At 42.3% G+C, this 26,692-nt stretch overlaps 1 protein-coding gene across 1 annotated transcript in view; it reads left to right on the forward strand.

Annotated features, from left to right (window-relative positions):
- LOC133123174 (low-density lipoprotein receptor-related protein 1B-like) overlaps positions 1-26,692 on the forward strand; it is a 484,946-nt gene that overhangs the window by 444,867 nt on the left and 13,387 nt on the right. The window contains exons 73-85 of the mRNA XM_061233491.1: positions 464-604; positions 1,212-1,346; positions 3,020-3,139; positions 3,798-4,039; positions 6,608-6,831; positions 8,648-8,754; positions 10,659-10,775; positions 11,522-11,695; positions 14,847-14,972; positions 16,362-16,526; positions 22,658-22,819; positions 25,322-25,496; positions 26,405-26,509. Coding sequence (XP_061089475.1) covers positions 464-604; positions 1,212-1,346; positions 3,020-3,139; positions 3,798-4,039; positions 6,608-6,831; positions 8,648-8,754; positions 10,659-10,775; positions 11,522-11,695; positions 14,847-14,972; positions 16,362-16,526; positions 22,658-22,819; positions 25,322-25,496; positions 26,405-26,509 — 1,993 coding nt within the window. The remainder of the gene's footprint in view (positions 1-463; positions 605-1,211; positions 1,347-3,019; positions 3,140-3,797; positions 4,040-6,607; positions 6,832-8,647; positions 8,755-10,658; positions 10,776-11,521; positions 11,696-14,846; positions 14,973-16,361; positions 16,527-22,657; positions 22,820-25,321; positions 25,497-26,404; positions 26,510-26,692) is intronic.

Genomic DNA, 26,692 nt, shown 5'->3' on the forward strand with positions numbered 1-26,692 from the left:
TGCGCCAGGCAAGATCAATCGAGCACATGAAAGTATTTCAATCCAAAACAGTTACGTATTTGATGCAGGTCTGAAGTACACCATATAGAGCTTTCGTTTCACGTTTACATACGCAGGAAGCCAGTGTTTGCAAAGCAGTGGGAAGGACAGAACCGCTAATCAGAGCAGACGTTCCATTCAAAGTTAATCACTTTTCAACAATGGTAGAGCTGCTCCAATGGACAGACAAATGGTTGTTCAATATTTAGGCATGCGTCACACCCGGTGGTCAGTGTAACATCAAGCAGAGATCTCGTCAAGCCTTCACGCATGCTGTTTCTATACTGCAGTTCAGACACAACCTCTGAACTGTTGCAGTTGAGAGAGCATGCACATTCCTTGTATCCAAATACACATATTAACTGCCTCTGGCTGGTTAGTTTGATGTCTTTCTGATGCCCGCATCTTGCTCCTCCTCCTACAGAGGGCGTGGAGGGTCGGGCTAGGCCGTGTGGGAAGGCGGAGTTCACCTGCAGTAATGGCCGCTGCATCTCCGCCGAGCTGCAGTGCGACCTTTTCGATGACTGCGGCAATGGAGGGTCGGACGAGTTCGACTGCAAGGCCTGTACGTCATTCCTGCGGCTGCTTTCCTTCTTTTTCTTTTTCCAGAATCTTCTGAAGGGCAGCGGTGTGCAGTTCAGCTGCATCAAGGGTGTGCGCTAATCCGTCACCTCCACTTCAGCTTCCCTCTTCCTTTCCTGCGCTTTTATTTTTATCTGATTGAGAAAAGGTGAAACAAATCGAGCACGGCTGTGAAGAGAATTGACCTGTAAATTGCAACTGGGGCAACTGTATATAAACACCGCTGTAATTTCTACAGGGTGCAACCAAAATGTATAAAAATACAATTTCAGAAAATCTAAGAATGTGTGCTTTAACCACATCTTAATTGTGTGATTCCAAATCTAAGATTGTCGACATAATGGGTCTCTGTACCAAATATTATGGAGGGCACTGTGTACAGTATTTGGAATTAGGTCCATTAATATTTGGACACTGACAAAAATGTGTTGTTGATGAGAGAGGTCAGAGGAGAAGGGCCAGACTGGACAAAGCTGAAAGGAATGTGACAGTAACACAAATAACCACGCATTACAATGCAGAACAGCATCTCTGGACACGCAACACGTCAAACTCTCTCCCTCTATCTCTCTCCCTCTCTCTCCCCCCAGCTCCCTATGAAGACGCATGTAGGGGGGGCATGAACCCCTGTGGCGAAGATGCATTCTGCAATCAAACAAAAGCCAATGCCATCTGTCAATGCAAATCAGGATTTCAAAGAAATCAAAGGAATAAGCAGTGCGAAGGTAGAGTACAATATAGCTCTGTAACCACCTGACACCACTCTTTCCCATGAATGTGACTGCAGCGTGGACAAGGCAAACTGAATTCAAATGGGGATAGGACCTTAAAAGCCCTTTTTTTCTAATCTTTTTTATGCATTTCCAATCTGTCTTTCTTAATCAGGTTCAAATTCTCAGGTAGTTTGTGCAGTGACTCAGCATTTTTTTTAGATCCATGGGCCGTGCAAAGCAGATTCAACCATACAGTTATCATCTTCCCAATCCGGTGTGTTTACGTGTATCAGTGTTTTGATATACATTGTGATGTAGACCTACACAAAGCTGTCTTATTCTAAATCTGTAATATTTACATTGTTTTGTGGGTAAGAAATGTTACTCTATGTTCAACTAGGATGACATTGTTCGCCTGAAATTATATTTCAGAGCCTATTCATTTAATTGACATAATTTGTATATTTCTGAAAGTACTGAATTTTGTCTTTATATAATCATAGCTGCACTAACTCTTAGACAGCCGTGAGACATCTTTTCTGCTTTTTAATGCCACTCACTTCAAGGAAAATGGAGCACTTTGTAATCATTGGTGAATTTGTAATAGATCAAAGCTTTATCTAACATATCCATGTTAATGCACAACAGTGATCCAGTGGCCCATAAATATATTTACCTTTCAACAGGGGAACATCCAATAGGAAGAAATATGAACTCAAAATTAAAAGAATGGTAAATGAAGAATATCTCCTATTTGGTATTCCCCATTTCAAAAGTGTTTACTTGTTTGTTTTTTTCTTTCATTTCTAATCGACTGAGGCCTTTGTTTACAAACACATTGGAGCGGTGCACTGTGGGATTGCTGACTCTCTGGCCCAAAGTCTAACTCATTCACAGGGTTGTTGACTTTTCTCTGGATCCAGGTTGTGTGGACATTGATTTCCATTAATGTATTCAACTGAATGCCTTCATTTCAAACAAATCAATGAACGTTGAAACCACACCCTCAACGACGCGAACAGTCAACATCTTTTCAAAAAGGGTGACTTTGGAACCAGAGTTTATACAGTTTACGGAATATTTGCGGAAGCCATTCAGGTTAAGTACCTTTGCTCAAGGATACAAAAGCAATTCCTTTCCTGGGAATCGAACCGGCAACCTCTGGGGCTGTTCCCTCATGATTATGCTGCACTGCCAGTAGACCACTCTAGCATCTTTGGGGTGCAGGGGTAAGGTAAGGGTTTAATTTCCTGGAGTGGAAGGAAGGAGTTTCGATTCAACCTGGACGCTCTCCATTTACCAAACATGAGATATCAGCTTCCTCCGGCCTCGGGCTTGCCTGAGGCAGTCGCAACTGAAATGGCGCTCGAAGGCATTAAGTCTGCCCAACTGGAATGGGCCTCAGCCTTCTCCATTTATCCGCAGAGGCCAAACGAGAGAAGGAAATGATAAAGAGCAAGACGTATGACTCCTGTCATCTCCACGACGTCAATGAATTCACACATTCCCACTCGCCCCAAGCCCTTGAAGTATCGCTTTTAAAGACACATTCTTTTTTTTCTCCAAAATGGCCGTCTTTTGTAAGAATAGGAAACAGGAAGCCTACCCTTTTGAGGACATTTGCAGAAATGTCACACTTGGCTGAAAGGAAGTCTAATATGGCCTTTGTCTTTTTTCTCCTTTAGAAGTCAATGAGTGTCTACACTTTGGCACTTGTTCACACTATTGCACAAATATTAAAGGATCCTACAAGTGCACGTGTGACGGGAATTACAAAGAAATCAATGGCACCTGCCACGCAAAAGGTAAAGACATACAAGTTATTTTTAGTGTCCTTTGCCTTGTGCATGCTCATTTTGAAATTGCAGGAAGCATTTAAGAACATAACATAGTCTCATTATTGCTAAATGCGAATACTTCAATACTAATGGAATAATAAGCTATTGGCCAATTTTGGCCAGCTATTAGCCAACATAGATGATCATCAGCATACAGTATAGCTACATCAGTGAGTAAATTGTTTAATGAGACTGCTGAATCATGTTCAAGAATGGTTCAGTTTGAATCTAATTTGTATGAATCAAATACAATTGCAATGATGGCATATAAACATTGACCATTCATTGAATTAAGATATGTTTTTTCTGTATATTTTCTTGTTAGTATTAGTATAATGTATACAATGTTATTATGGTAATGGCAGGACAATATTTTACATTTTGAAAGTGACTGCTTTGTCACACTATTGTAGTATATGTAACTTTTACAGTATATAAGATAATCATTGACAAGTTATATTGCTATATGTTTATATTTTGCATAATTAAATATTCAGGATTGTAATATGTGTAAAGATGCAATGTCTCTTTGTGAATTGCTGTCTTGATTGTACACTGTAACATGCAACCAAATGGAATTTAGACCCGTTTCATTTTTTTTGCATATTAATGACTCAACGGGCAGGACCTGAAGATCGAGTGCTCTTCATAGCTAATGACACTGAAATCCGAGGTTTTGTGTATCCATTTAACCAGAGCCATGGACACAAACAACTAGCTCGCATCGAGGACAATGCCCGAATCATTGGAATGGACGCTCTGTTTCAAGGACACAAGTTTATTTGGGCTACCCAGTTTAATCCGGGTGGAATTTTTTACAAAGACATCCTAGGCAGAAGTCAAACTAAAACTAATAGTGGAATCATAGTAAGTATTTGTCAGAATCTTTTATTTTCATTATATTTGTATTTTTTTATTTATTTTTATCGTCAGTTGTTTGTCAGACTGAATCTTGTTTAGTAGCTATAGTACCGAGCCAAAAATGATGAATATGAGAAGAAACTAGAGGCAATCAGCTTTTGTTTCTTGGCATTTTCATGTGTACTTTACCTTCATACAGGAGCAACCTTAGGGTCACCCCATTTTCAGCTGTGCAAAATTAAGTTAACGGATGACTGACAGGTGTCAGCTCTTGGTATTGCCCACTTGTTTCCTTTAGCATGGAAAACGAGCAATGAGGACCTCATCTTGCTTCTATCGTTTGCATCAGAATGCATGCATCATCATGAAGACCAGTCAACTAACTATGGCTGAAAATCAACTTATCTGTAAGCTGAACAAGCTTGTAATTAATTAAGAAGGATAGCGCAGGTATTTGGAATGTATTGACAAAGCATACAAACAGTGGTGAACTAAAAAATAACCGTACAGTTTGGCTGAGATAGTCAACTGCAGTTGATGACCGATAAATCCTAAGAGGTGTGAAGAAAATCCTTAAAACAGCAGTCAGTAACCTCACCAGCAATCTCCAGAGGACAGGGGTGAAAATATCACCAGCCACTGTGCACAGAAGCCTAAAGAAAACAAAAAAACAATACAGAAACAAGCCAAAGAGTTCTGGAACAAAGCTTTCTGGACAGATGAGACGGAAATAAACCTTTGCAAAATAATGGAGAGCCATAGGTGTCGAGAATAAGGAACAACCTAAGATCCAAACTACCCCCCACCTATCTGTGGAATATTGAGGAGGTAGTGTCATGACTTGGCCACATATGGCTGCTTCTGGAACAGGCTCACTCATCTTTATTGAGGATGGCAGCAGTAGGATGAATTCTGACAGATTTTGTCTGGCTCCGTACGAAAGAATTCCTCCAACCTCATCGGCCTGAGCAGAACATCCTGCTGCAACACAATGACCCCAAACACACTGTCTATGCAAGCAAGCCTTTCTTTAATGGGAAAAAGTGGAAAGTTTTGGAAAGTCAGTCACCTGACTCAAATCCAATTGAATGTGCATTTCACTTGCTGAAGCAGAGACTTCAAAATCCAAAGTCAAAATCCAAACTGAAAATGGTTCCACTGAAGGCCTGGAAAGGCATTTCCAAATGTTTGGTGATGTCAATTGGTTGTAGACTTGATTGAGTTATTGAATTGAGTGCTATCAATCAAATATGAAGCATTATTGTGTTGACTTACTTTTAAGTTTGTCCAATTTAATTTTGCACAGCTGAAAATGGGGAGACTTAGCCATACTTTTGGAGGGCACTGTATATATATAGTATGTGAAGATTAAATATGTGACTCACACAGACTCATTCTGTCTTTGTGTGGGATGATAGAGTGCTCATTGTCTGTTTCCCTGGCAAATATTTTTAATTCACTGAATCTTCACTGAAGCGTGTTTTCCCAAAAAAAAAACATGTATTAAATATGAAAATCCTGCCTACTGCTTTAGAAAGCACATTGCAGACACCCCATGGTCATTATCCTCTCTTCTCACCTTTGTGACCGGGAAGTATAGCTGCATTAAGTTGGAAAATATTTTTTGACCAACTTCTGAATAACATCTCAATAATTGGATATTTTCCAATGGATATTTTCTCAATATTTTCATAGTTAACTGCTTACAGCATCATAATCCATCTGATACCCTTTGAGGGCTATGTTATTCATAAATGGATATATGAAGCACATATGGTAGAGATTTATACTGCATTTCATATTGCTAATTAAGGTTAGTGGCTGCACACACTGTTCCTTCTAAACCACCTCAGCCAAATCCTTATCTGCAGCTACTTTGCCAAAACTGGAAGCACCATTCAGTTGCATGCACAACTTGTTTACTTTCAGAGTTTACTTCCATGAAAAAGGGGAAGCGGTCCCTAAATCGACCCTCTGACTCACAGGTTCTTTCAAAGTATATTTTAGTCATTAGAATATGTTGTTTGTGGGAGGAAAAGTAGAGACTGCATGAGAGCATGGTCATGCTTTGAGTGGTCTTGAGTGCATGTAAAGTGCTCAGTTATTTGTGATTTTCAAACCATAAAATGGATGAAATTAGGCAGGTGTGTGGGCAGGACCCCTCAGGAAACCTTGCTTAGTTTGAGGAACCCACTTTGGTAAGGGAGCCCAGCAGGGCATTGTAAAAACCACATCGGCCATTCTATTTCATTTGTGTTGGAGACAAAATGACAGCAGTACTCCAGAAGTCCATTGTAGCTCCTAAGTGGACTGCAACAGGGAGGTATCATTTTTATTGTTGAGTTTTCCCTGTGTGCTAGTGTGTGTGTGTGTGTGTGTGTGTGTGTGTGTGTGTGCGTGTGTGTGCGTGCGTGTGTGTGCGTGTGGGTGCATGAGTGTGCGTGTGTGTGTGTGTGTATGTGTGTGCATTAGTGTGTACGCATGTGTATACATGGGAGAATGTTCACCCACAATGGGCTGAAATTATCCCCCTTGAAGTTCATAAATGCCCTGATTTCTGACCATTCCTTCCAGTGTCCAGATTTTCGGAGGCCAAGGGATGTGTCGGCTGACTGGGTAACCGGGAATATCTACTGGACAGATCATTCAAGGATGCATTGGTTCAGCTATTACACTGCCCACTGGACGAAGCTGAGATATTCCATTAATGTGGGGAGACTAGGTGGAACAAATTGTACTCGCTTGATAACGGATATAGCAGGGGAGCCTTACGCCATCGCTGTCAATGCCGTCCAAGGGTAAGGCCGAGTCTCTCATCAACTCTTACTCTGCTTTTCACTCTTCGTACTATGACTGAAGCACCGTCTATTTAATTCTGCATAGTCAGTGTGCGGGTTTTAAGTGTTCGTTCAGATGGAATCTGAGGAAGTTAAATTGGCAAGTGCTCTCTGTTTTCAGTGTTGTAAGTAATGCTGCCAATAGCTTGAGGTCCTAGAAATAGATTTTTATGTCACTTAATTTCTGGCCCATTGTTTGCACAAGACTCAAGATGGTTTATGGTTCACAGTACACAATGGGAAGCTTGAAAACTAGCCTTTTTTTTGCCGGTCATCAACATTATTATTATTAGGGGCCCAAGCAATGAAGCTGCTGGAACCCTATTGTAAGTGTTTGTTTTATTTATTGACTTATTTGATTCTTCTTATTTATTATTCCATCTTTTGAAAAACTGATATAAAATGAACAAGGATTGACTCAGATGTTTTTAATGTTTACGATTATTGAGACCAGTGCTGTGAATATGGCCCCAATTGGTCTCATGGTGGAGCTATAACAGACATCTGAAAATGCTAATTCTAAGTTGGCATTGCTCTGCTAAGTTAATTCTTATAATTCTTCTATTATTTCTGTTGCCACACTTGCTCAGTGGAGCATTTTCAAAAGGTGGGACAGCCTGAAAATGTGGTCAGGTAGCAGGAAGGGATCGTACAGAGGTCTAAACGTAGAAATTGTCTTTCCTTGTAAATGTTTTGTGCCATGAAAAATAAACTGAACTCAGAGGAAGCAGTGGGTTCTGTAGCCCTGTTTCAGGGGGGCTTTTTTTGGATGTACATCTTTGAGCCTCCAAAGTATTTATTTCAGTCAGTCAATCTTTCAAAGGAATACCACCATTTCAGATCTTGCATTCTACCTGAAAGCTGTGATATCTGACAGACATTTTCCAGAATACAAGTGTTCCCTGTTTCTTTCTCTTCCGGCAAAGAGAGAGACAGTTTTCCGTACAAATAATAGCTTGCTTTAAAGAGCAGATAAGGTTCTTCTCTGTAAAAATGTTCAGTTTTTTCTTTCATCTGAAATTATCATTGTGCATTCATATTCAATTCAGTATTCATTTACAGGGGGTTGCTAGATGGCTCATCCAGTCAGTACTACAGGGCAGGGAAGGAAACAATTGGCTAGCACGTTCTTTGTGTCTTCCTCCAACACGTGTCTTTGAACTGCAGTGTGAAAAAGAAGGGTAGCGGCTGACATCAAGAAGAGTGCTTGCTTGTTTCACTCTTGCAAATCGATAGAGGAGGTTGCACCAACGAGCGCTAATGAATACAGTGGGGCATTCCAAATTGTAGACGAAAGGCAGGGGGTAGGATTAGAAAACACTGAATCTCAGTGAAAGGTTTTCATCTGTTGGACCGAACAGACAGACAAGTCAATGATGCTAAAAAAAATGTTGTTTCCAACAAAATTTTTAGGGGTTGTATTTCATTAGAGAACCATTTAGAGAAGTGGTCCTCACTACTGGCCCTGGTAGCCACATTGCTGGTTTTTGTTTTCGTCTTAATATCAGGCACCAATTCAGACCCAAGAAACCAGGTGAGGGGAGGTGAACTGTGCAATCAACTGCTTTAATTGTTCAATTAAGTGCTGAGTGACAACAAAAGCTAGCACTGCGGCTCTCCAGGACCACAAGTGAGGACCACTAGCTTAGACTGTAACTGATACACCGCAGGTTGGTAGACAACTGGGAAAGTCGTTTTTTTTTACAGAAAATTGAATGTAATGCACAAGATGAAAAAAAACAACAACGAAAAATATTTGCTTTGCCCAATCCCGCAGGATGATGTACTGGACCGTGATTGGCGACCACTCTCTCATCGAAGAGGCCGCCATGGATGGGTCGGCACGCAGGGTCCTGTTGGACAAGAACCTCCGGAGGCCCACAGGTATTCGTCCCCGCCCAACGCGAGGCCTGAGGAAGGAGATAAGCAACGCTTTAGTCCTCTGAAGAATCCGCTGGCCCCGGCGTGTCCCTCTGCACCTTTTGCCGTGGCTAATTAGCATTGCGCCGCATAGCGACGACGTTAATCTAGGCTTTGTGGAGTTTCCTTTGCCTCACAGATGCAGGACGGGGACAAAAAAACGAAGAAAATGGCCGTTAGGTTAGCGAACCCTTCACTGGCCGCATTGAGTCCTTTTAGCGGCTACAAGCAGATAGAGAAAGGGAGGTGGGGGTCGCACTGAAACAGTGGATAGAAAAGTCATTTAAGGCATTGACACGGCTTGTCATTAAGTGTACTGCAAGGTCCTGAGGGAGATGGGATCTGAGCTTAGCACTGATTCCTCTCTCTCTGAAAAAAAAGGGGATTGAAAGGAACATTACACCGCCTTTGTCTGTCAAAATAAACACGATCCGTAAAAAGCTCATCCAGGATCTCTGGATAAGCTTTATGAGAGCTGCAGCTGCTCATTTCGTACTTGAAAAATAAATAAAAGCACATCCCCTGTTAAGGACAGACTTGGGTCAAACATTTAATTGTTTTTCGTCTTTAAAAGGAGAGTGGGACATTCTGCCCTATTTTCTTGTTTGCTTTATTCAACTTCCAGCTTGAACGTTGATATGGTAATGGAGAATGTACAAAAGCTGAACACACATCTTGAACTCTTGGCCGCACATCCCACCTAAATACGATACTGAAACCCTTTGGACCCAAGTACATTTATCAAGGATTGTTTGAGGATGACTTAAAGAAGCATCTATTTTCACCAATATTTAGAAAATCCATAAGATTACACATTTGACTAGTTACATGGTTCTGTACAGTAGGTTTCTCAGATTTATTTGTGAGTACTTATTTGACCCAGGTCTGGTCTGGGATTAAATCTACGTCCTGTAGAATACTGCCATTGTGGCTCAGTCAGATTCTCCTTTAGAGCTATTGAAAAAATATTGTAATAACCTTGACAACGGCATCTCATCTATAAAGCTTAACCTTCTGACAAATATTTTGATGTACATTTTCATTACATCACATTTATTTGGCAGATGCTTTTATCCAAAGCGACGTACAATAAGTACATTCAGAAGGTCACTGAAATGACTACAGAAGACAGGTCAGATAAGGTGGAAATCACATAAAGCATCAGTTATCCTTAGCCATGAACAACTCAAGCTCACAGTGTAAATGAAGGCTACATCAGTAAAGTTATGGCATATCATAAACTAGAAGCGAGGCATGATTACAAGAATTATGGTACAGAACTGCAGCAACAAGCTGGAGACACAAGTGCAAAATGAAAGCGCTACAAATACAACATGAAACGGTTAGAAGATCAAATCTCGTATCATTCATCTCATGAGCAGTTTTTAGAGTAACCAGCAGGTCGTTCCACCACTGGGGAGCTAGTGTGGCGAAGCTCCATTATTGGGACCAGCGAGAACCATTCACCTGGGTGGCAAGAAGAGAAAGTAAACCAACTGCACCAGAGCGGTGTGGTCGAGCTGGTGTGTAGGGTAAACATTCTGGGCATTTAGCAAACTCTCTTATCGAGAGAGATTCAGGCAGCTTAAAATTGAACCTACGCCCAACTCTGCCACCCAAAAAACTGTAGGAAGGACCGAGTACAGGATATTGTGTTTCTGTACAGTCCGTTTTTAGGCCGACACATTCTGTCAACAGGTGTGTACACCTCGACTCGATGCTCCAAAGACAGGGAAATCAATGAAATTTTCTTCACGGCCGATCACGGCCCCCGTCTAAATAAAGACGGCGGCTTTCTTAACAGGAGGGGATGCGAGACATGGCTTCATGGGCACAAACGGGGTGACTTTGCTTTGTCTCACCTGCAGGACTGGCGATCGATTATTTCAACCAGCGCTTGTACTGGGCCGACGTGGAGCTCTCAGTGATAGGGAGTGTGCGTCTGGACGGGTCCGACTCCCTGCTGGCTATCACCAGCAGACACGGTAAACAGCTCGCCGCTCAGTGAACCGCACAGTACGTGGGACCTCTCCCGCTGTGCTTTGAGCCAAGATGGCTGCTGACACAGTGCAAAGTGTCAGTATAGATCAGTGTTCCTCAATCCTGGTCGTGGAGAGCCTTAATATCAGCAACCAATTCAGACCCAAGAAAATAGGTGAGGTGAGTTAACTGTGTAATTAACTGCTGACTAGAAAGAAAGTGCTGAGTTACAACAAAAGCCAGCACACCCTGCAGCTCTCCGGGACCAGAAATGAGGACCACTGGTACTGTAGGTGTGAGGAGCCCAAAGAATGTGGCCAGATAATTGCACGGATATTACTGTCTGAGATGTGGCATTGGAACTTGTGTGTGTGTGTGTGTGTGTGTGTGTGTGTGTATTTTCAACTGCAAGATGAAACTGGCTTAATTCAATTTGCAGTAATTATTTGAATGCTTCTGTGAACACACACAGATGCAAATAGATACAACAGTGTGAATTGCGGACAGCATGAGAAATTCATGACATAAACAATACGCCAACTTCCTCAAGTTCGTCTTCAAGGTTGTTTGTGTTGCTTTCCCCTTCCCACTGGGTGTGAGCTGTTTTACCCATTGTGAAGAAAATATGTACTCCTGAATGTTTTTCTCCTGAAAAAGTTTGGTCCACTTTGAAAGTGCATTTGAAAAATACAATTTTAATGAATATATTGCGCTGTTTAGTTGATGGTGCATCTGACTGCTTTATTTCCAGGTGTTTCCCATCCTCAGAGGATTGACATTTTTGAAGACTACATCTATGGAGTCGGGCTGAAAAATGACGTCTTCAGGGTTCACAAATACGGCAGAGGGTCTATTGAACACCTAGATTTGGGAGTGGAGAAGTCCTCAAACATCCTGATATTTCATCCTTTCAAACAGCAAGAGGGTAAATAGCACATCCTCCTCCTCAACTCATTTCCTCTGCCTCATATTAATTTAAATGAAGTGGAAGACGACCTGTCAATCATTTGTGTTTTCCCCACCATCTCAGGGCCGGTAACTGCATTAGCCTTATTCGGAGTGCTCTATAGAACATCTGTCCTCTTTTCTCTGAAAAACAATCAACACAATCAATTAATTTATCTAAAATTACACGTTAAATGTCAACAATAAAAGTTCAATTTTAAATTAAATGTTAAATTTGTGTTAAATTAATGTCAGCGGTGCATTTAGCAAGAGGTGCATATATTTGACAGCAAACTAAGTAAGATGGAGTAGTGTGGGATGCTATGAGTTTAAGTCCTTTTCTTCTTATTCACAAAACCCTACAACCTCTGACTCTTCCCTTTTTATGGGTCTAATTGTCAAAAATTCATGCTTGGTGCTTATGGATTTAACGTAGGGATAACTGTGCTCATGTGTTCACTTTCTGAAGTCCTAAAGGGGAAGTATGTGTCATATGATCAGACCTTGTGCTTTTGGCAGGAAGATGAAAGCAAATTGAGTGGGCTTGGACTTCAAATGGCAGACGGCATGGATCTGGAGAAAACCAGAACCCGAATTAATTCTGTAAAGGGATGAAATTGATTACCTATAATAATGAACTATGGTTAATGAAAACATGCACTTGGTCATACTTTAGCGTTTTACATCAGCTAAAATTGCCTACAGTATATTGCATGTCGTTCTGAAAAAAGTGCAGCATTTCTTTATCCAAAATGCAGCTTAATGCAGACTGTTCTGGAAATCCTACAGCATCATTGTGTTTCTTGCATTTTTTCTACACAGAAATATATAACTACTTATAACCAAAGCCAGCTGCCAACACGAACCCCAGAGTATACAGCACCTGTGCATTGGTAGCCAGAGATTAACCCCAATTACCTCTAGGGTGCAAACACAGCAACGGAATGGACTGGTGGTAATGGCGGTGCCTTCTTTTTCAAAGGAGCCGACTACAGGTGGTTCTTCCATTTGCAGCTTTGAGCCTACGTAACGTAAAGCAGCGGAATTTAGTCAAAGTAAACATTGCAAGAACTCTGGTTGCACAAGAGAACCTTACACGTTTTTTAGCACCTCTCTGAATGACCTACGTATATAATTTATATTTTCACTTGTAGGCTACTGTGATGGCACTGCTGCATGAAAGGTTGTCTTTTCTGATTTATGATTCTGGGCCTGAAAGGGATGCTCTCTCTCTTTCTCTCTCAAACTATCTCAGTCTATCTCTCTCTCTCTCAGTCTCTCTCTCTCTTCTCTCTCTCTGCTGTGAGCCAACCTGTTGTCTTTCACATTTCCCTTTTTTTTTCATCCAATGTCGAAGCTAATGCTGCTTGCGTTCAATGGTTATTTTTTTAATTAAAAAATAGCGGGAAAGAAAGGCAGACATCCTTAGAAATAGGTTCACCGCAGTCCAGAACCTTATGAAAGAAGAGAGCTCTGCTGTCATGAAATTAAATTAAAATATCGGCTGTGACTTAACAGCTCCTCCTAGTGCCACTCTAGAAAACCCGGACATTTTGTTCCTGTCGTCGATCATATGAGTGAATATTGCAGCACCGGTGACCCTGAACACCATTAATGCAAACAACGGCCATTGAACGGTTAAAGTTATTGTCCATCAGAATGGCACAAAGTGCCAACTTTGAAGCTTTTTTATTTGCTTAACTTGATTTTATTTTGGAATAGATTTCAAAACGTATTTTGCTCTGAGCTATGTGCTTGCGGTTTAAAGAAAAAAAGCCATTTGGTAGGAAAAAACCCACTGCCTTCTCTCCAAATCACCTTTCCCTGCTTCTGAAAAAGCAGAAAAAAGTACAGAAAATCCTTAGTCTTTATCCCTTTTGGCACGCATGACGATGTACATTATTTATGGGATTAAACTGATCCAAAGGGATTTTACAGGTATAACCTCATTTGATGTAACCAGAATTTTGATCCGAGATTGAATACCACCCAGCTGTAACTCAAAGTAAAAGCACAGTGTACAATACAATATCTTTTTGGGAAATAAAACTTCTTGTTTGAAAATTGGGACAATTGTATCGGTATAAAATAATATAAATCCCCCTCTTTTTTGACGATACATCCTAGCTCATTAACTTTGGAGGCCACTGGGTTGTCTGGAAATTAGGTGTGCATCCCCAAAATAGACTTAATTAATCACAGAAGACAAAAACAAAAGCATTTTTCAACAAACAATTTTATATATGTGAGTCAAGGAAGTGCACGATCATCATCCTTCTGTATCTGTCCAAGTTACCCTGGCTCTATGTATATACAGTACAATGCACACTACACCTGGGTGAAATACTGTACGTAATTGCTTTGGTTTCAAACACTTCTCTATTCTTTACTAAGCTTGTCTGGTATATTGGAACCTATGGAATACTCTCAAAAAGTAAACCCCCATCTGGTCTTCTTGCTTGGCTCAGTTGCACCAGACAAGATCAATTGAGCACAGAAAAGTATTCAAATCCAAAACAATGATGTATTTGACCCAGCTCTGATGTACACTGTGCACATTATTTATGCATACAGCCTGTTCGATGCTGTATGTATATAGGCCACTCGGCTACTGGGCAGCCTGTAGCCTATTGGCTTAGGTACATGACTGGGACCCAGTATAGCCAGGATAAGATCTGCATAGCTGCGGGCCCTTGAGAAATGGTAAATGGTAAATTTATTTAGCGCCTTTATCCAAAGCGCTGTACAATTGATGCTTCTCATTCACCCAGTCATATACACTCACACACCGACAGTGAGTGGCTGCCATGCAGGGCACCAACCAGCTCTTCAGGAGCATTTGGGGGTTAGGTGTCTTGCTCAGGGACACTTCGACACACCCAGGGTGATAACAAACCGGCAATCCTCCGACTGCCACCCGAGCCAATGTCTCCCCTATAGGAAGGCCATTAAGCCCACATGAGGGGGATTGGGGGGATTGTCCCCTGCTTAGTCTTAATCAACTGTAAGTCGCTTTGGATAAAAGAGTCAACTAAATAACACAATTATAATGTACACAGTGTACGGTGCAGATGTTCTCCTGTGCGAACAGGATTAACCCAGGCACTCTCCTCTCCTCTTTGCGGGGTCAGCGGCCAACCCCTGCCTGAAGATGAAGTGCGACTTCCTGTGTCTGCTCAACCCCGCCGGCGCCAGCTGCATCTGCCCCGAGGGGAAGGCACTCGTTAACGGGACCTGCGGCGACACCAGCGTCTCAGGTGGGGAAACCTGGCGCTTTTCCAGAGGCCGTTCCCCCTCCCCTCCCCTCCTCTCTCCCCCCACAAACCGAAGCTGCAGCTGTGGGCTCCGTTAGGAACAGCTGCAGGGCGACGCCGATCCGGTCCCCGCTAGCCCTGCCCGCGGACAAGGCTCCAGAGCGCCATATCGGAATTTCCATTTCCCGCCGGCAGCGTAACCCCCCCGGCTGCGCCCGTTTCCTTAAGCCGTCGTTATATTCGCCGCTCATGCGACGACTTGCGAAGGGTGACTAAGAAACAGCCGCGGTGCGGGGCTTAGCGTTCTCTTCACGCCTTTCCCAAGATTGCCTCGATATTGTGTTTTGCTCCGTCTGTCTGTAATGCATTCAGCACAACACAAATGTTGTTGTTTTTTTGTTTTTTTTTGGGGGGGGGGTAATTTCTTCTTGACTTTACTTAATATTTTGTATTTGCATAGTGAGGTGTCCATTCAGCCTAGTGGTTGTCGCTTGGGTGGATTTAGTATAATATGGCGACATCACACACAACACAATGCATACAGACACACACGCACACACATTATTTCTGTCATTCTCTCTCTCTCTCTCATACACAGACACCCACGCACACACAATCTCTGCCATTCTCTCTGTCTCTCTCTCACTCTCATACTCACTCACACGCATACACACAAGCACACACACAAAAACACAATAACTGTTTTTGCAGGCTCGTACCCCCCACTGTGGATATTTCCCAGATCCTCACGCCCGTGTGTCTCTTTCACACACACCCACCCACACACAAAGACACAAACACAATCTGTCATTCTTATGCTCACTTTTTCTCATACATATCCACACACCAATACACACACACGCATACAGTGCACACACGCACAGACACACAGAAAAACACAATAACTGTCTTTGGAGACCCGTGCCCACCATTCTGGATATTTGCCAGGGCCTGCAGTGTGCAGTGTGAGCCCCCAGTGTCTCTCTGTCTCTCTCACACATACACATCCACAGGCAAAGGCACACACAAACACAATCTCTGCCATTCTCCCTCTCTCACTCTCCCTCTCCCTCTCAGACACGCACACACAAATACACACGCCTACACACAGTCGCAAACACAGACAAAAACACAAAAACTGCTTCTTCAGAGGCTGTGGATATTTGCCAGGGCCTGCAGTGTGTGAGGCCCCAGTATCTCTACGTCTCTCTCACACACACAATCACACTCAAAGGCACACACACACATTCTCTGCCATTCTCCCTCTCTCGCTCATACACACACACACACACACACAGAAACACACACGCCTATACACAGTCACAAACACTCGGAGGCTGTGGATATTTCCCAGGGTTCCCTCTGACCCCGCTCTGCCACGTCGGCTTGCAGGAGAGCAGTGCCGGCCAGCCTGCGAGAACGGAGGGCGGTGCCTGGCCAATGAGAGAGGAGACTGGCGATGCTACTGCTGGCCCAACTTCTCCGGGGAGCAGTGCGAAGTCAACCACTGCAAGGACTACTGTCAGAACGGAGGCACCTGCACAGGGTCCCCGCTAGGTGGGTATTTCAAGGAATGTGCACTTTGAATTGTGCTGTCCTGTACTGTACATCAGATCACATTACGTCCAATTAGCCAGATGGTCTTACTCAGAACAACCTACTCGGAGCTGCTCATCCAGAGCGGCTTTCCAGGAAACCATTAACTAAATGGATAGGGCTGCCCTGTAATGGAGAATGAAAAGTCAAATTTCGGAAGGTGCTCCTCTCTATGATCAGCGAATCCTCATTGGGTTGAACAGAATGTGCAATTTAAAGCTGGGGTAGGCAATTTATTTGGTAATATTTGGTGAATTTCTCTTCACATTCTGACAGCTGTGCCTGTCCCAGGACAGATTTTCAGGGACTTCCATTTTTCATCACTCCCGATAGCTAACATCCAATGAGGGCAGCTCTCAGCCAGGAGGCAGCCTCACCTTATTTGTAGCATGCGTCCCTGTGAGGAGACGGATGGCTTTTTGCCGCAGTACACGTTAAAACATTTTCTTCTGCCCAGATTCTGCTCGCGCCCAAAGATCACCTAACCCAGCTTTAATTAACAGGTGACAGCATCTGACCAGATTTACTCGGGTTCAGATGCAGAGGCCATCAAATTACACATTCTCTGAGAAGTTGGTCGAAGGCCGTTTTTTTGGCACATCACCTTTGGATTGCAAGGATAAGAAGCAATTATACCACTAAGGACATGTTTACACGACATGTTTACAGTCCCATATTGCTATACACAGAGGTTGTGTCCAGCGAATAGTCTTAGCTTGGTGGTTCTTCTTTAAGGGGCTTCTATTGCTGTAAAGCAATGAAAACAACAAAGAGCTTACCGTACAATTGCTATTGCAACCGGTGAAGTACTTGAAAATATAATTTCATTTTTCCCACAAAAGGCCGATGTCATTCCACAGAGATTGTTTCAATATAAACGCCAAAGGAACTAATACGCTAAGCTCACAGCCTTTTGCAAAGCTAATCATAAAGATGATTATAAATACTTGCTACATTCACGCATCCTTTTTTATCCTGTCATGATGTCAGTTCAGCTCTTCTGCAACCTCTGAGCTGTGTAGAACTACTATTGGAGAGGTGAAACACTGGTAATGTGATTCTGTTTCATAGGTAATCATTTTGCAGGTCCACTGTTCTAGTTTTATGCAAAGTGCATTTAAGGTTGTGCTTACAATGAACCTTGCATTACTTCATGATATCTGGGGATAATAAGCTGGAGTTCTGTGGGACAATGCTATTGCTTACTGTATGCAGAACTTAAATAGTATGGCTCTCCGACTTAGAACAGAGATTAGCTGGTGAAAGATGAATGTTACTGGAACTCAAGCCAACTATTCTTCGCCAAAATTCAACTACCTTTAGGACTGTTGGATATGATTTGAATGGAAGGAGTTCATCTTCATTCAAATACATTTGTTGTTTGTTACTGTACTTTCAAGCGTAGAGGTACAAAATCCGATGCTTGCCCTCACTTCGTCTGAAGTATCAATGCACAAATTAGACCGCGACCTTTAAAGCTGGCATGCATACAAGCCAAATGTAAATATTTACCATTTTTGTATGGTAATATAATTCAGGCTAACAAGTCAAAGATGGCAGGGCTTGAGATGGCATAACCGCTCCGAGTCACGATAGTCAATGATCAGTTTTACGCGGGAGGGGCGATGGCTGCGGACGTTTGTCGGTTGGGTGCAAACAAATCGAGCGAAAATTCAGTCGAGCGATCTCAGAAAGTGACAGCGCTAAGCTTAATTTGATAGTACTCAGGGACCAAAAGCGCATTTCAACGGATCCTATTGAGAGGACTGGGCTTCTGCCAGGAAATGAGAAAGTAGATTTGTTTCCTGACAGGCTGGAGCCCAACTCCACTGAGGTACGATCCGCTAAGTGCAGGGAACTCAGGAATGGGCCTTGCTAAGGGACACAGGCAGTATTCTCTGGGGTGTGGGGTGGTGCTGGTATCGAGGGGAGAAGGGGGGGGGGGGGGTCCTTAATAAAAATTCATTTCATTTCCAAAAGGACAGCAAGGCTTTTTTCTCATCTCTTGAAAAAGGCAAAAGCAGAGCATGAAAGAAGATCAAGGGATCCAACGATTAGCATACGGTTGCTCACAGCCAGAATTAGAAATTTGAATTAAAAGGGAGCGCCTTTTATTCTGCAGGTGTTTTCCCCAGACTTACAATGAAGTCAACACACCTATTTTTTTTATTCTTATGTTTGTGTTTTTTTTTTTTTTTTTTGGTGTTGGGAGGGGGAGTCGAAAGCTTTAAAGTGCCATACACTGCATGATTCAAAAGGCAAATGCGTCCTTTGAAATGACGAAAGTCTGTTCGCATAAAGATGTGGCTGACACAGAACCTTACATGGACGACTTGGAACTGACTGACACAGTTTAGCTTTCATTCTGTTGAAAATAGAAAGAGGTTAGTTATCACTGTCGCCATTACAGATGTTAAGAATGTCAAGATAGGCCCGTCGCTTTTCACCAGATATAATTTGGTCTGGATTAGTGTTTTTCTTTTTTGGTATGTTATAAAGAGCTCCCGCAGAATATATTTTACCCTTCTCGTTTGTGAAGGATTAACTAGTGCTCTGGCTTTGTGATCTACTGTAATCCTTTCATGTGTGTAAGTACATTTGGCAATCAGATAAATGCGTAACTGTAAACAAATAAGTAAATAGTTCTTTGTCATACACAGTATGTTTTGCTAAGCTAGCAAGATATTGTTTTGGTTCATCCCATTGTATTATTCCACTCATAGTCATATAGGCAGATGCAGCAGGATGAATTCATCTGGTATTGGCCTAGCTCCTGGGTATGTACGACCTTTTATCTTTCAGGCTTTCTGCCTGGCTGGTTTTTCATAAAAGGGGAAGCTTGCTGCATTGAACACATCTCCGAAGGCACGATATATTACCTTAAATAAATGGGGTAACTGGAGCTTGCACGAGTGTTCATTGTAAAACGCGTGTCCATTAACGCCCGTATTCAGCATGAATACCATGATAGTCAAGAGCACGTATTCATAAATATAATTAAAAAATGGCAAGACTTTGATTATTTTGCAGCCCAGCTTCTCATGCTTCTAACAGATGAATTCCCCGCTAGTCCTATTTCTGTGCCGCAACTGCAGGCCTCTAAGGAATGCTATTATCTTCTTTAATTGAATGATTCACAGGTAATGATTTACTTTTCAGCATCTATCGGAGTGCTAGTGCAACATCTTTTGTTTTTGGCAAAGTTCTATGATGCACAGAATAGGGCACAGAATTTCTTTATTTATATTTAGACTTATTTTTCGAGATTTGTTTTATCAAGCTTCCTGAAAGATTTCTGGCAGAAGACGTAATGGAAGGGGAAAAAAGATTGCGACTAAATATTAAAGCTAAAAGCAAAATGTCTGTGTTGGCCTAGTACTATATACTCCCTTGTCGTGAGGAGACAGATGGGCTTATAGCAGACATGACAGGATAGCTCTACCTCTTCTGTTGAGCCGTCCAAAAATAAACACAAACAGATGTAGAATCTCTCCAAACATCCAACTGCGCTTAGAAGGTTTGTAGTGGTGGAGAGGTGTATAGGGGGTGCTTGAATGAACTCCAGCTGAAACTAGCGTGGTGTGTTTCAACAGTAGCCAAATCCAAAGCTCTTTATGGAATCAATCAGCTAAATGAGGACTAAACATGCATCTTTCCATGACATGAATCATGCAGGATTTATATGGGACTATTCAAATGGGAAAGTATAGTGGTCTCTTTTTATCAAAAAAGTCTCACATAAGTGCATAATGGCTGGGTTTTTTTCCTCTATATTTCATATATGCAGTTTGTTGCCTTGGACTTAAAGAGAAACCTTGGGGTACATGGCATTACATTTCAGTTATTTAACTGATGGTTTTTATCCAAATAAACTTACATTGATTAGCCTAAGCAGGGGCTAATCACCCCTGGAGCAATGTGGGGTCTTACTCAAGGGACCAACAGCTGCACAGATCTTATTACGGCTACATCAACCTTCCAAGTCTTAGTCAAGCACTCAGTTAAAATTCCAAGTCCCAGTCAAGCGCAATTCGTAGTCAAGCGCTATAGCCAGTAGGCCATCAGCTGCCCCAGTAATCCCCAATGACAACTCACAGCAGAGTGCTTGTGAAGACGGCCAGGCCGGTGCAAAGCCCCGGGCTTCTTACACAGAGAGGGGAGAGGGTGAGGAGCTAATGGGGCCTCCCTTCAGTAAACGGAGGAAAAAGAGCACATTCCATGCCCCAGAGATCCCCATGGAAACCGCACGTTCTCCACATCGGCTTGTGAAATGTTAACTCCGCTTGGCCAAAAAATGTATCAAAACAACATCAGTATGACCCACCCCCCGCCTTGAGTCAAGGACTAAGAAGAAGTTATAAATAATGTAACCCTGTGGGGTCATTTTTAATTTGACCCATCCTAGTTACTAGTTATTTGGGAGCAATGGGCAGCCACCGTGCAGCGCCCATGGAGCAATGCGGGGTTAAGGGCCTTGCTCAAGGGCCCGACAGCTGTGCGAATCTTATCGTGGCTACAACATGGCTTGAACCACCAACCTTAGCCACTACGCTACACGCTGCCGCCCAAAGCCTGTCACCCGTCCTGTGTCTGACGCCTCCCCACCCGCATCCGCACCTGGGCGACAGCCAGCAGCGCTCGACCTCGGACGGATAACGCCCCGCTCCCGCCGTCCACAAAGAAAGAGGATGATGTAATCCTGGGTGAATTGTTGTCATTCAGCGCGGTAGTTCATTTAGCAGGCGATGTAGCATGCCGTGCCAGCGTGTAGGCAGGTGAGTGGGGCTGATCCACACACGTCCCTGCAGGCTAAACCCACTCTCCCTCTCTAATTAGCAGGCTGAAGGACAGCCTTCTCAGGTGTTCTCCCACTGCGAGCGCGGCATAAAGGAGATATTCTTTTCCGATATGTGTGTTCTGTCAAGATAAGGCTGTATAATAAATAAAGAAATAAATATGAAGAACGTGTGTAGGCCCGACGGGGGTGCAGGTGTCTAGTTAACTGAAACATTCCATGCGAATCCCATTCTATAGTATATGCACTCAATGAGCACTTTATTAGGTAGACCTGTGCGCCAGCTTGTTAATGCAAATATTTAATCAGCCAATTAATCAGCAACTCAATGAATAAAAGCATGCAGACATGGTCAAGAGGTTCAGCTGTTTTTTAATGTCAGAATAGGGAAAAAATGTGATCGAAGTGACTTTGACCATGGAATGATTGTTGGTGCCAGACAGGGTGGTTTCACTATCTCAGAAACCGCTGATCTCCTGTGATTTCCATGCACAACAGTCTCTAGAGTTGGCAGACAATGGTGCGAAAAACAAAAGACATCCAGTGAGCAGCAGTTCTGTGGGCAAAAACACACTGTTCATGAGAGCGGTCAGAGGAGAAGGGCCAGACTGGTCAAAGCTGACAGGAAGGTGACAGTAACGCAAATAACCCCACCAGCTCTAAACACACAACGTGTCAAACCTCTAAGTGGATAGGCTACAGCAGCAGAAGACCAATAAATACCTATTAAAGTGCACAGTGAGTTTATTTTAACATTGCTTCAGTAAATGGTATTAAAACCAGTGTAACTACAGTAGTTAGTGCAGTCTTACTAAAATTGTAAAAAAGCATATTATAAGGTTGCATCATGATTGTGGAAAAATGAACAAGGTAGAATTTATGAATGTTAATTATTTTATTCAGTTCAAGTGTTACTATGTTACAAAGTGTGCATTCAGTACAACTGCTACTCCATACCCAACTCTGAAGTTTCAGGATAATTGCACATACTGTGAGATGGCCAATTACTGTAAAGTTCGGCGAAAATACTTTTCCCCTCACACAAGTTAGATTAGATCTTTTTTTTTGTTGTGAAATCAAAAGAAAGTTTGTTAAAAGATGATAACATTATTATACAAGGGGGAAAATAGCTGTTTTCTGATTACTGCTAAAATCATTTGGGATTTGCCTTGGCAGGGGGTTCACCAGTGGACTTTCTGAACACCCCCGCCCCCTTTCCTCTCTCCCTCTCTCTCTCTTTGAAACACACACACTCACACACTCTCCTTCTTTCCAACTCTTTCTCTCTCTCTCTCAGGGAGACCCGCCTGCCGTTGTCCTGTGGGCTTCACGGGGCCCTACTGCGAGAAGCGTCTCTGCGACGGCTACTGTCTGAACGGGGGCACCTGTGATGTCAGCCTGGGCAACCAGCCGACGTGCCGCTGTCTGGCAGAGTACACGGGGGACCGCTGCCTGTACCGTGAGTGCCAATCACAACTCCTACACCTATACCATCGCATCATCACACGTACATGTCATTACACTAGTACATCATGCCTGCACCATTAAATAACTGAACTGTTCTGAATCAAATTAGTTCAAATCACTGTCATGTAGCGCAGTCAGAAACATAATAGTAAACACAGAGGTTATTTATTTATTTGGGTATATAAGAGGGATATGGGGGAGTGGAAGGGTAAATCAGGATGGAAGAATAAGGTACAGTCTGAAAAGGTGAACCTTCAGTCTGCCTCCAAATATTATATTACAAAAATTCTATAAATACATTTAAAAAAAATAAGATGAGATGCCCATACCAAACACAACACACCTATTATTAGAAATGATCCTTGCACTACTGCAACAGAATAATTGCAAATGTACCTCAAAGGCTACTGTCTGTTATATTTCAGATTTAGTACAGTGCTATCCTCCTTTGGAATTAATCGTATTCACTGACCTCATCCATTGCAGTTTCTATCCTAGCTATCCTCTAACAATGAGAATCCAAAAGTATTTAATTTTTGCCATTCACAATCGCAATTCCATACTACCTTGGCAAGCAAATAGCCACAGACGATTTTTTTGCAGTTTAATGGCACTGATAATCATTTTGCAGGTTGTCAGTTTTTATTTTATGGTTTTCTATTATTTATACTGCATCTCCTGTGAGAATTATTTTTCCCTTTCTTGCAGTCTCGCTCCAATGTATTCACTCGAAGCAAGTGCCCAGTCGACTGTTAGTTTGCATCAGTAATTTTAAAATGGCTGTAAAAAGACCATCGGACAGCATGCAAAATACTGTAGACATTCCTTCGAGTATACATCTGACAGAACAATATTACATGTGTGAATCCTGCGCTAATGCTTGTTCAGTTCTGATATGGGTGGTCAGCAATATGACCTCACTTTCTTGACAGCTCAATATGTAGATAATTCACATACATTTTTAATTAGCATTTTGATTCCATACGTTAAATATTTATGAGGGAAGTTCTTTAGATCAGAAAAGATACTATTCTCTCAGTACTCAGTACTTAATTGCCTTTTTTCTTTTTCGTTTCTTCATTGAACATTTACCATCGTGATTTAGCGCAACAAAAAAAATTAATTGTGTTTACACATGATGCAATATTTTTTAGCCCGGAAAAACCTGAATAATTATTGGTCTGCATGTTTTGATATGTTTAAATTGACTGCCTGCTTTGTGATGGGAGTATTGTAACTCTTTGATCTCTGTAAACCATACATATCCGCATACCCTGCACTAAATTAAAGTTGTGAGCTAAACATTTTTCCTGAATGCATTATTCATATGCAGATGGACATGCATAAACATCTAGCAGAATTTAATAATGCATGCTGGCATCTTGCCCATGGGAGGCTGGCTTTATTGAAATGCTGAAATTATCTAAAGGTACGATTTCAGGAAACCTGATGACACCAGCCGCAATCTGCACAAAGCAACTACTGCCTGTTCACTACAACCTACACAACACAAATACTGCCTGTTCACTATAACTTACACAACACAAATACTGCCTCTTCACTACAACATACACATCACCAATACTGCCTCTTCACTACAACCTAAATTACAGAAATACTGCCAGTTCACTACAACCTACACAACACAAATACTGCCTCTTCACTACAACCTACACATCACAAATACTGCCTGTTCACTATGGCCTACACAATACAAATATCACCTGTTATTACAACCTTATAACACAATTTCCACCTGTTCACTGCCACCTTATAACACAAGTACCACCTGTCCTCTGTACCATCCACTCAGGAGGCATAAAATACATAGCGCGTGACATCAGACATGTCCAATCTCCAAAAAACCAATTTGAAGTCTGTGTCGGAGAGTCTTTCAGTTGTTGTCAGAAGTTACAAATACCCATATTTGGTTTCTCTGATCAGCGCCACCGAATACACTTTGATTTTCTGTCAGTACTAAACGCTCGTTCCCCAGTCTCAAGCCCAATTTCCCCGCTGTCCTCGTCTGCACCTCGCCTCAGTTGTTTTTGCATCTCTATTGTAATTTATGGGGGAAATATTTTTTATCTCCGAGCCATTAATGCAGTGGCACTGTTGCATGCCCAGGGGTGTTGAGTTTGTTAGTGTAATAGAAGGCTTTTCGTGTGAATAACGTACTCTTAATGCCCCTCCGGAAAATTCCTATTGGACTGCTGCCGAGAAGATTCGGGCTGTAGCATAGTGGTTAAGGTACATGACTGGGACACGCTTGGTCGGTGGTTTTACCCCCAGTGTAGCCACAATAAGATCCGCACAGCTGTTGGGCCCTTGAGCAAGGCCCTTAACCCTGCATTTCTCCAGGGGAGGATTGTCTCCTACTTATTCTAATCAACTGTAAGTCGCTTTGGATAAAAGCGTCAGCCAAATGACATGTAACGTAAAAGATTCCGGCTCCTCCTAATCGCATTCCCTGTCGCTCCTTCCTTCCGGACAGACATCTGCCATCACTACTGCGTAAACTCCAAGGCGTGTACGCTGTCCAGTAGCGGTCACGTGGAATGCGTGTGTCCGACGCGCTTCGAGGGGAACAAATGCGAGGTGGACAAGTGCCAACGATGCCACGGAGCACCCTGCATCATCGACCACGAAACCGGGGACGTTACCTGCAAGTAAGCGTCTTGCGATGCGTTTATGATTATAAGTGGTAACTCTTAACATACTAAGAAAGTATGATAATAACGTATTAGCTGAACAAACGGGGTTTTTTAATAAATATGTTAAACAGGCTTCTTTTTGCACACATAAAATGCATAATGTGTTTACAATGGAGGCTGAGGCACATTGTAAATGTAGCTTAGTTCTGTATAAGGGCAAGTTGTAATTATTATTTGTGAGCTAAACCTTCGCTTGCCCTTGGTAACAGGGGAAAGTAGCTTTTCTTTTTTGACACTTTCAAGTTTCATTAAAGCCATACCATGCAGCCCTAGGATATGTGACACTGCATAACACTGTTTACATTTTTATCATGAACTGACGCACGATTGACACTGAAAATGACAAAATCTGATTAAAAAACAAATATCAAAGAAGTTAATCAACTTTTTTTTTAATGTATTTACCATAAGCTATAATATTCTTAGTAGTGAAAGAGTAGCAGTTTATTATCCACGTGTTTAGTGAGTAAAACTGAACTGAACTTGCCAATAAAGCTTTGGTATTCAGTAATCTCCAAGTAAACTTATCCAATTTTGTATTATTATATATCTTTTTAGTTTTTCTTGTGTGTTCTTTTATTGTCGTGTTCCCTGCTGCAGCGATTCAATCTTAATCAAAGACACAAAGCTGATTTGGATGAATCCAGCAAAAACAGATTTGTCTGGAAATGACAGTGTGTATAAATTGTTGTTGTTTTTTTCTTTTCTTTTTTACTTTTTGTTCATTCTTCCTGGGCGAAGATAAAAGAATGCAAATTAGTATGATTATGTGTGTACGGATGATATCATTTCCCATTTCAGAAGCGCGGCGCTGTTTCTGAGACGGAAAGTTCTAGCGTCTCTCTCCTCGTCTTTGTTTGCAGTTGCACCAATGGAAGAGTCGCGTCCAGCTGCCAGCTGTGCGACGGCTACTGCTACAACGGCGGCACCTGCCACCTCGATTCAGAGACCCACCTGCCTTTCTGTCAGTAAGTAATTACCCAATGCAGCTTTAATATGGACAGACACCACGGTTCTTTGTTTAGGTTTCTCGTTTCATTTGAAACTGTAGCCCCCAGCTGCGAAACAGCACCATTTTGAGGGCAAGAATCTCAGTAGGATGAAGGAGGGCATGTTGAAGGGAAGATAAAAGCCTGCGCTAGGGGCAAAGT

This window comes from Conger conger, chromosome 3, assembly GCF_963514075.1.
Source record: "Conger conger chromosome 3, fConCon1.1, whole genome shotgun sequence".
NCBI lineage: Eukaryota > Metazoa > Chordata > Actinopteri > Anguilliformes > Congridae > Conger > Conger conger.